This window comes from Orbicella franksi, chromosome 14, assembly GCF_964199315.1.
Source record: "Orbicella franksi chromosome 14, jaOrbFran1.1, whole genome shotgun sequence".
NCBI classification, from domain to species: Eukaryota; Metazoa; Cnidaria; class Anthozoa; order Scleractinia; family Merulinidae; genus Orbicella; species Orbicella franksi.
In genome coordinates, this window is record NC_138158.1 from 8,178,397 (window position 1) to 8,189,220 (window position 10,824).

Genomic DNA, 10,824 nt, shown 5'->3' on the forward strand with positions numbered 1-10,824 from the left:
AATTATCTAAATGAAAGTTGGAGACTATAATAAAATTAAGCTTTTGCCAATAGCAAAGGTCAACCTTGAATTAACTATACTGCTTAGAAAACGTGCGCAATCTCCCAGTAATAAAGTGACGTGGTCCTTCTTAACAAAAAAATTCTCAGAATCTGACTTCAGTAAGTAAGGTATAATATTGCACCCATAACTATAACAGTTATGCAGACTTTAGTACTTCATGCGTATGGTAAGTTATTGAAAGTATATCGGGTTGGTCCGAGCGCTATTTTTAGGCCGTAAAGCATGCATGTGTAATCAAGAGCTCTATGGATATTCAATAAGCTCTATAAAATGCATACAATTATGATTAATCAATCAATTCTTGACACGTACGTTTAAGCTCCATTGACTCGCCAAGGTTATGTCTGCATTCGGTGACAAAGCAATATTTGACCCTCGAGTTATCTAATCATGGTTAGCGGTTTGCCCTGCCCTTCGAGAGAGCATTTCCTTTACGGACGATTTATCCATCTTAATCTGACAAAGAATCTCTATTTCAGATCTCTTTTATTTTGTTTAATAATCTAAGAATTGCATGGATGAATTATTATGTCAATCACCATGTTGCAATTTGTTTTATAAGATTGGGGCCAGCGGTGCATAACTACGACATATAATGGTAAAATTGCTTTGTCATATATAGTTCACGCGAAATTGTGCTTGAACACAGCATGAGGCAACAGTCATCGTGTCGTAATTTAGATGTGAACCTCCAAGTTTAAGACCAAGGTAATAATTAAAATCTGAAACTTTTAAACATAATGTAGGTAGAATAATGCGTTTAATTTGATGCATTAGGTTACTGTTATATCGAGAAAAGCTGTTAGGTTGCTAGCTTCACTCTGCCTTTAGACTTGACAAAACAGCCATTGTCTTTGATATTATACTGACTGAAACTGTTCGTAACTTGTACCCGTGAATGAAATGAAGACCCAAACATCACCATGATGTTTCCGAGGAAAGATATCTGGAAACGTCCTTCGCAAAATTGCAACTAATTTTATAAGAAGGTTCAAAAGGAAAAATTGTGCGCTTGTTAAAATTTGCTTTTGATCTGTTGGCGTGGTCTAAAGCTCATGATTATTTATGCAAGAAATTTTTCTCGCCGCAGATAAACTTTTGGCCTCTTCCCAGTTATATAATTAATATAATCCATGTTGATTTTTTTCTAAGATTGTTAATGCAGTGAACGTGGAGCGAGAGCAAACGAGAAAGCATTTTTTCACCTTACGTACAATAAAATCAATGTTCAAGCCGTTTGATGCCACTGCCCTCTCATGTTGTCTTTGAATCGGTTGCGATCGCGTGAGATCGTAAACCGTTATGCTTTAATTATAACAATTACAGCAAAAGTTCTTTTCTCTAACTTTTCGCATGCTTTAGAAGCTTTTAGATAAGTGTGTATGCAAGAGGAGTCGAGTCCAGTCGCCTAAATCCCACTTCCTCGCGCGCTCTATATAGGGGAGCGTGGAAAGGAGAGTTTAGGAGACTGGACTACGGAGGAATGAACTCACATGTGAGACAAAATCAAGGAACTACCACGAGGGATCATTGCATAATTATTTTATATTTATTCCTCTTTCATCCTTATATAACTTGCGCAGATGACTTGCAATACGAATAAAGGTTGAGCTAGCGAAGAGATCGGGCGTTCGTGGTTTTTTTAATTGTTTTTACCAACAATTTCGTGGATTATGCTTAGAACGTTTCCGAATATAAACCATAATTGCTAGTCCAAGGTCAATATCCCATTCATTTGAGTGAAATTCCACATGCAGAGTGGCGTGATTACGGCCGGAAGACTGCAATTACATAACACAAACTGTATACGTCAGATAAAATCAGCTTTCCAGCATTTAATTGGGGGAGGTATTCCGGCTGTTGTGTTCTTTGAAAACTGAAACACGCTGAAATTGATTGTCATATTCAACAAGCCGGGTCAACGACGGATCAACAGCTCGATTTTTTAAATTGAACTTAGTTTAAACCTCAAGGACGTACAAGGTAGGTAGAAGTTTAACAATTTTTGAATATCAAGTTAAAAATTGAACGTCTGTATAATGAATAAATCGATAGAAAGAGTGTCAGCGAAAAAATTTGGCCCCTGAATTAGTTTTTACAACGGTTCAATTTTAAAGTTTGATAAATGTTACTAGCGAAATCAACTTTCTCGTTTAGCTATGTGAAGTGAAGTCGAGGACAAATTGCGGCATGCGACCATACTGCTAACACGTGCTTTCTTAGGCCGGTACTCAGTGTTCTTAGTTATTTATTTGCCTGTTATTTGTAGATCATGGTCTTCAAATTTGTTCACCAACCGACTATATATAATTAAATGAACAGGTACTCGACTAAGCCTAGGATTGAACTAAGATATTGAGATCGCATTCTTTTGTATCATAAAGGAGACTGTAAACGAATTCAAATTCACTGAAGAGTACTTCACTGTACATCTGCATGGCCAACGTAAAACGTATTACATAACTAAAAACAATTTCAATGAATTAACGAAAAATGAGATCTGCAAAATTTACGAACAACACGGTCGTTTCCTAGCTTTTCGAGAGTTAAGGGCCTCCCAAGCAGAGATGTTCCTTGTTCCCTCAAATTAATCCCCGCGAAACAAGAGAAATATCCCTTGTTCCCTTGTTCCCTTAAAATAAATGACCATGTTCCCTTGTTTCCCCAAACCCCTAGGAGGTCCTCAGAAATTACCCACCGGTTCGCTAAAAGATTCTGTATCTGTCATTATTATGGGTGGCGAATGGTCCTTCAAAATGAGTCTCACAAAATATGGGTCTCGCAGTCTGGTTTTTTACGTTTATGAGTGTCTCGCAGTCTCGATTTTTTTCACAAAATTTAAAAGCACTCTCGCAGTCTCGAGTTTTTGCAAGACTAAGAAAGTCTCGAAGTACCGATTATTTGTTTGTTTTGTTTCGTTTATTCATATATATATATATATATATATATATATATATATATGTGTGTGTGTGTGTGTGTGTGTGTGTGTGTGTGTGTGTGTGTGTGTGTGTATGTCTGTCTGTCTGTATGTATGTATGTATGTATGTATGTATGTATGTATGTATGTATATATAGCCATATAAATGATGCCTAAACGTCTTTATACAACCTGGACTTCTCGAGCTCCCATTTCAAACCCTTTGAATTCTGGCTCTTCAAAATATCTCGCGCTCGCAAGTCTCGCATACCATTCACCACGGCACCCCTAACATTGTCGCCATGGGACGAGATTGAAAACAACAAAGGTCCGATTCGGAATTTTGGTTTCGAAAGTAAAATTAATGTGTAAGTGTTTGGCAGCAATCCTAGTCTTGAATTTTATTTTGGCATAAATGCAACGAGTGCCTTTACAAAACTCAGCAATAGAAATTAATATAGAAAATTACGGCGCAAAAACAGTGGCAGAGAAATGAAATAAGGACGAAAATACAAACGGTCCAAACGACTTCCCCTGAAATTACAGAAAGCGAAAGAGCAAGGAAAAAACAAAACGAAACCAAGGTCAATGCGGTCGGAGACTTCTTTAATGTTTCATAGCGAAATGGTGTATTCACAAATCAACCCTGCATCATCTAGGCGAGCATAGGACATAGCAATCTCTTTCCGACGTACACAGCTTGTGTTTTACTGTGTATCGTAGTGAGAATTATAAGGAAAAAGGTTTCCACTTGGTAAAAGGTATAAAGATTATCAGACAATAACAATCTCTGCTGTGTCCTGCTCACAGAATTTTGTTACAAAAAAGGATCCTAACTGGCTGTCGCATAATTACAGGCAACAAAAGAATTATTGTGCTTGATCGGTATGTTATCGCTCCAATATTGAAACTTTTTTCAATTCTAGATGAAATTTTTCTTCTTCAGGATAACAAAAAAAATGTTTGCAGTTAAAAATCTTTCCTTGGATAACGACATTTGAAATTCAAAATATTAAGCATAATCTTATACGGCTCATCAATTAAAATGTCTCGGAAAGCTCTGCTCACTACAGGTCAAACCGCGGTATAGACTGATGTCAAAACTGTCGCGATGAACTACCTTACCCTTCTGCCCGGAAGGAGTTTAATCGTTTTCAAATTTCATCATCCGAGGAATGGTAATCAAGTTTGGTTTATGTAAGAGTGTTTTCAAACTGTATACCGATATACTTCTAAGAGGGTCATTTCAGTAAGATTCCCCGGATGGCTTCCAAAACGAAGGCTTGATCTGGAGTCTTGAATTTTCTCTTCTAAAACGTTTTTAGAAGAGTTTGTTCTGTGATGTCTTAGACTGCTTCTCCTTTGATTAAGCTTTTTTTTAACTCCTCATGGGTGACACGAAGAGAAAGTGCGTGTATTGGAATGTATCAGTATAGGCTCGAAGTGGGCACGCACATCAAGAACTTCATTGTTTCGATCTGAATCTTTCGCCCTTTTAAGGGGGTCAGCTTTATATGAGGATTAAGTGCTTCCCTGCTGACACCCTATTTGCATGTAGATATTAATTAATATATTTTTGATAAAAATAAAGTTGTTGTTCTAAAATAAATTACAAATCTTGGTGTCCAGAAATGTCGTTCCTGTGTCAAATAATCTCAGCCGTACTCTGTTTGATCGTTGTGTGGTAATTGTTTGCTTGTTCGATGAACTGTAGTATCTCTTCTCTGTTTTTAGTCCAGAGGGAGAGCATGTCGTCAAACGAGTGGTTTCCTTGCGCTTTGGTTTTAGATTTCTGTTTCGACTTTAGCCATGAAGATATTGACAAAGGCGACTCATATTTTTGTACCCACGGCTGTCCTGAAGGACTAACCTTAGCTCTTTTTCGAGTAAACGTTTAGGGATAAGAGGTTCGTTAGACATCGTAGAATATTTCGTATGCCCTGCACACAGTGAGTATTCCCTCCTCTAGTGGTATGTTTGTGTAAAGTCTTTAACAAGAAAACTGTAAACCCAGGTGAGCGTTTCCGACACTTTTGAAGTGTTCTAAAAAAAACAAAGAGGTTTTTGACAGTATAATTCTGTATAAGAAAACATTTCGAAATAGAGAAAAGAAACTAACGCATTAGTTAGAATAACAATAAAGTAAAAAGACCTGTTTTCCTGAAATCAAGATAGCAGGGTTTTGGTATAACCTTGGCATTTCTTTTTTGCATGCTTATGATCGAGACGTAATCGAGCACCCTTCCCCCCGCCTCCGCTCCCCCCCCCCTCCCCCGCAAAAAAAGAAAAACAGACGAGCCTTATTGAATCCGGCCATTGCTACCTGACATGGTTTGTCAGTAAAGGATTATACGGCTTAGAGCATCATTTTCTCGACGGCTAAAATTTACCTACACACAGCCCTTCTATTTTCGACAAACGGGGGAAAAAGGTCTGATTGCACGTTAGAGCAAAATAGCTTCATCAGGTAGCCAATCACAACGCAGGATTTGGGCGATATTGCATACAGGCTCGTGGGGCAAGCCACCTAATAACCACGTTAAAACACAATAGCATTTAAGCCAATCATAGCGCGCATCTGGGTTTAAATACGTGCAGATATTATTTACAGAGGAAAAATTGACGAAACAGAGGAACTCGGAAATTAAACTCACGTACGTTGATATGGACTTGACCTTGGTTTTTTGCGCTCATTCTGCCCAGAACTTGAGGTCACTGCGCTTTTAAAAGCACGTTTTATTCCAAGAGTTTTCAGCCGCTAATTACTAATAAAATACTTATGCTTGCAAGCTCTTACGCCCACGTAGACAAGATCTCACGGTTGAATTCCGTAACCAATTAGTTGCTTGTCGATTTGAGTAAGATTGACCGCCTCGCTAATTCATTAATCAGTCAGCCTTAGCCTGGAGCAGCTCTCGGTTGAAGATTCTCACTACAAACGAGTGAGCCGATAGATACGTTACATATTGCTCAAGCGGGTGATTTTCATCAGCAGGTAGGTAATCGGCGCTATTTTTATCGGAGAAAAAAACACCCGGCGCCTTTCATGGGCTTTTTACTAGCTCACGTGTGTTTTAGACTCCACTCAAGTGCCTGCTAACCACTCCAACTTTCGCTCCCGAACACACCACATAGAGATGTCTGGAGATGTCTGAGCTTCGCGGAACAGCACACTTATGTTATAATTTAATTTGCAATGTGGGGAGAGAAGTTTAACACTTAGGGTAAAACGTTGCCGAAAGTAGGGGCCTAAACCCGATCGGCAGATGCAATGAACTCTTTGCACTGCTCACATTTTTGTCTTCTTTTAACTTTCCCTTTTCATAAAAAAGAAATAAATAAATAAACGAGTCATCCGGCGACCTTTTCGCTTACAACACCGCGGTTATAGTAGTTAGAGAACACATTGCGTAAGAGCTATACATTACTTATGTTGATTTAATGTTTGACTATTTCTTGTTGCTTTTTTGTTTGTCCATTCCTATGATACAAGGTAGCTGGGCGAGCGACGAAAAACAATCTCTCAACGGATTCAAATTATTTTCATAACGTTTTCTCCTAGTATAATATCTCCCGTTTGTCCGATTGGAAATCGTCATCGATCAGTTGAAGCGTTCCCAATTAAATAGTACAGATTCATTTCATTTCAATGTAATTAATGGTTGTATGCTAAAGATCAACCGATTCATGTATCGATAGTTTCGTGATGCACGCAGGGGTACTAACCGCTCGATGGATTAATTTTCTTGCGGAAAAACGTCAAAAATAGCATATATAATCTTGAAGATGATGTTGCAACCAGCTCTGTGTCTGGGGGTCATTTGTGTTGCACAATACTGGACTTCTTGGAGTGACGGAGATAGCGCGCGTGGGCCGTGAGAATTTTGTACAAAACTAACAATGATAAAACACAAGGGAAGCCGATCAATATTTCTATTTTGTTCTTTCGTTCCATGACCGAAAAATCGTTCAACCCTTTTCTTTTTTTTGTTCTTTAACAATTGTATCAGTCAAAATTTAATCCTGTTCTTTTAAAAACTTCTGAGTGCAAAAATACTCCCTTCACTGTTTCGTAATCTCAGAACTTGGGTCAAAACATTGATTCTGTATCAGTCCCACCGTATGGAACATGTGCTTGAATATAATATCAAAAGAATTTGCTTCCTGACTGAGTAATCAATCTCCTATTGGTTAGTGAGCATAAACATTAGACATCGCCTGATACATAACAATAACATATAATTTAAATTACAAAGAGACAGTGACGCAGGCAATTTTCTTTTGGACACGGCCAAACGAACGTAACATTTCAACCAAGCATGTTGCAAGTTAGCTACCCTGTTCCGATTTGTTGCATTCGCTTATCTGTTGTAACTTCAAACACGGTCTAACAATGTTATGAGTGCGTTTCTGAGACTTTCTCGAAATATTCCTAAAGAGATTGGGACGAGACATAGGCATGGCACTAATTACTCCTCACCAGTCGCTTCTCATCCAAACCTTCCCTTGAGTAAATATAATACCGGCGGCTCCAGCAGTTTAGCGGAGCGCGAGAAGGGACTCGGTATTATGCATGTATTAGCACCATTATCGCCCGACTGTTTTGCTCTAAAGACTGCAGGGAAACTAGCCTGCAAGAACATCCACTTTTTTCGGAAAAACAGGGAGGGCGAAGCTCGCAGAATGGAAAACCATCCCTTCAGCATCCCTCCACACTCCCCGCACCCTCCCTCAATGTTCGCGCTTCTGATTGGCTAACTCGTTACTTTGAACGCATGCTCAACAGGGACAAGTTGTAGAGCGGAAAATTTCAATCAAGCTCGCACGCTTTCTAAAGGCACCTTGCTGGAGGTTCGGACTTACAGGCGGTTAACGACTTCTTCCAAGATGGCAGTGTTTCAGCCAAGTGGCAAACACGTTCTTCATTCAATGAAACCTTGTGATCTCTCGTCATGTACAAAGAGGTAAACTAGTTCACATCTTAAATTGATTTCTGCCACGGGGTGGTAGGGTTACATAAGCGCGCATCATGTGCTTTTCGTTTTGCTTCGTGATACAGCGCGAGTTTAAGCTGAAAATTAATTTTTATCTTGTTTTCCTTCCAGAGAAATCAAGGAATATTTTGAAAACTCCTTTGATCTCTACGAGACCCTATTTACGACTCTGAACGGTAAGCAAATAGATTTTCGTCGGCCCTTGCTGTTTCAGCGCGGCGACGGGCTTCAATTATCCTTTTCGTGTTTTTTTTTTTTTTGTGGAAAATTGTTTTGAATTTTGACTCTGTCGTAAATCCAGGAATCGATGTTGCCTTTTGGATGAGTAATCGTGTTTTATGCTGTAGCGGGTGTTTGAAGTATGACGAGGCTTTCTTCGATTGACATTCACGTGGAGATAAATTTACATAGAGACACGACTTCCTTCCTATTCTCCGTTCTTCTCGAGTCCTCTGTATATTGTTAACTTACGCTTTTACCCATGTATAGAAAACATTTAGTAATTGTTTACTGATATGAGGTTGGAAAGTGAAGTAAATCTGCTTGAAGTCGAGTTCCCCTTTCATTTCGTCTCCTGAGCGCGAAGATAATTTGTGTAAAATGCAAATACTGGGTATTAGAGGTCTGTACATTCGCGAGTTCAACCGCTTTGTTGGTCAAAGCGAGTTAGAGTCCCAGCTACAAACTCAATTTTCAAAATGCCTCTGTTATGATAACGCTGTACACTTCGATCAGAGCAAGATACATACTGTACCCAAATTTTGGACCTTGATGGGGGTTTTTTGAGCTTAATTATATTGACAGATGTGCAATATTGCCATTCACGCTTGTGAAATATGTTTATAAAATATTAACATACAACACCCAGTCTGCCGCATATTGATCCAGAAAGCCGTCCTTTGTTGTGAGCAAACACGGCGAAAATTTGAATAGATCTGGAATTCTACAAATTCATCTGATCTGAACACAGGCACTTTCCACTTTTTGCCAAAAAAGAATGCCCTCTTTTGATTGAATGCTTCTGATCTTGTATCCAACATTCTTAAAATGCACGATATCATACTCCCAGTTTTTAATCTAAAATCATAATATTTCGTTTCCTGATGGATATTTTTGCAGTTGGCAGCAGACACACCCTTCTTTTAAAAAAAAATATGGTAACTTTCAGACATTAGACGCCATTAGATCAAGCTAAATGGGCCATTGAAAACTAGTGTTGGTGTCAATGAAGCATTCAATTTGATGAATGTCGGTAATATCAGATTTCTCTTCCAACGATATGACAGACTTCAAAAAGAGACAATTGTGAAATGAAAATGTTATTTGCACAAATGGGAGACATCTATTTTTAGTAGTGTACAATTTGAAATATTTCATGTAAATTAGATTGAAGAGCAGGTGATGAGAATGACATATCACATCTCCTTGGTGTGAATGATGCAGAGTTTAATGCATATTTGTACCTTATTATTTATCTTACCGACATTTTACTCTCTGCATCCTTTTGCTTTTCACACCTTTTTGCTTTACATTTGTATTTAGGCCTTATATGAAATATTTTTCTTATCCCTGATGATGCCTTGGATCAGTGAAAGCTTGGATTTTAAAAGAATTTAATATCAAAGTAGTTTCAGGCCTCATTTGAACTTTTGATGGTATCCATAGATTTAAGTTAAATATAACCTCTGAAAAACCCTCAACTATTCCAAAATCCTAAAATCTATACTAATCCCCTAAGCACATAATAACCCCCCAAAATGTTTCCCACTAAATAGTAAAAGCGCCCAAAATATATTCATCACCTCCAAAGGCTATTTAGAACCTTGTTAATCCGGTCACTGGTGGGCCACAAAAATCTGGTAGTATTAATGGGGTGGCTATATTAGAGGGAAAGAAAGTGACTGCCTGAGCTTTTCTTCGGGCCAGAAGAAAGTGTCTGTAGTAACAAGGTGGCCGTATTAAGTGGATATATTTGTCTTTAAAAGCTGGAATTTAATTGTTATTTATATTTGTTTTTAGATGAGTCAGCTTTTTATAAGTGCCCTGATCGTCTTCGTCTTCCTCTGATATTCTACTTTGGACACACGGCAGCTGTTTATGTCAATAAACTTGTCCTTGCAGGACTCTTGAAGGTACCGCATGTTGTCTGATCTCAGTTAAGGTGGCTGTGTGATCGATGCTCCATCTTGAAAAATATTGTACACGTTATCCAAGAATGGAACTATTGTTTTGTGGTTACTTCAGTAAATTTTTGGATACCGTAAATCCTTGAATTAGAGCCCCCCTTGAATAAGCCCCCCTTCGAATAAGTGCCCCCCTATCAGGCAAAATTTGAAATAATATTTAGCACCTCCCCTCGAGTAAGCATCCCCCATCACCTTCGACCATTTTGTGGACGAGTACTGAGCCAACAAAGGACGTATAGTTTTCGTCATGTAGTATTAGATTTGTACATTGTTTCCGTTTGAGAACACATTCAGTGAACACGTTGAACCTGTTAAGTACTAACAGTGCCACGATTTAAACTTGAGGATCAGCTTTTTATGTCGATAAACAGCTTATGTTGCTGTTTACATGCAGATTATGTATTAAAAAGATGATCATGTCATGATTTGGGAAAAAAATAAGCACCCCCCCTCGAATAAGCATCCCCCATCTTCTCCTAAATTTGAAATTAGCGCTGCGGGTGCTAATTCGAGGATTTACAGTAATTTTCTTATTCATCATAAAACTGATTTACAGATAATATTTAATGTATTTGTTGTGATATATCAGCTTCTCCGGAATCTGAGTTAATGTGAAACACAGTCTATACTTTGGAGGTCAGTGGTGGTCTCATGTTTAGTGCAC

General features: G+C 38.4%; 1 protein-coding gene across 3 annotated transcripts in view; it reads left to right on the forward strand.

Annotated features, from left to right (window-relative positions):
• The first annotated feature begins 687 nt into the window (after positions 1 to 687).
• Positions 688 to 10,824, forward strand: part of LOC145468397 (uncharacterized) — a 26,516-nt gene continuing 16,379 nt past the window's right edge. Inside the window, exons 1-4 of one of the 3 annotated variants that reach the window (XM_081452092.1) lie at positions 688 to 771; positions 7,767 to 7,944; positions 8,086 to 8,150; positions 9,994 to 10,106. In XM_081452092.1, coding sequence (XP_081308218.1) covers positions 7,868 to 7,944; positions 8,086 to 8,150; positions 9,994 to 10,106 — 255 coding nt within the window. In that variant the 5' untranslated portion in view covers positions 688 to 771; positions 7,767 to 7,867. Of the gene's footprint in view, positions 772 to 791; positions 2,047 to 3,113; positions 5,976 to 7,766; positions 7,945 to 8,085; positions 8,151 to 9,993; positions 10,107 to 10,824 lie in introns of those variants that run through there. The other 2 variants (XM_081452091.1, XM_081452090.1) reach the window with 2 other exon arrangements.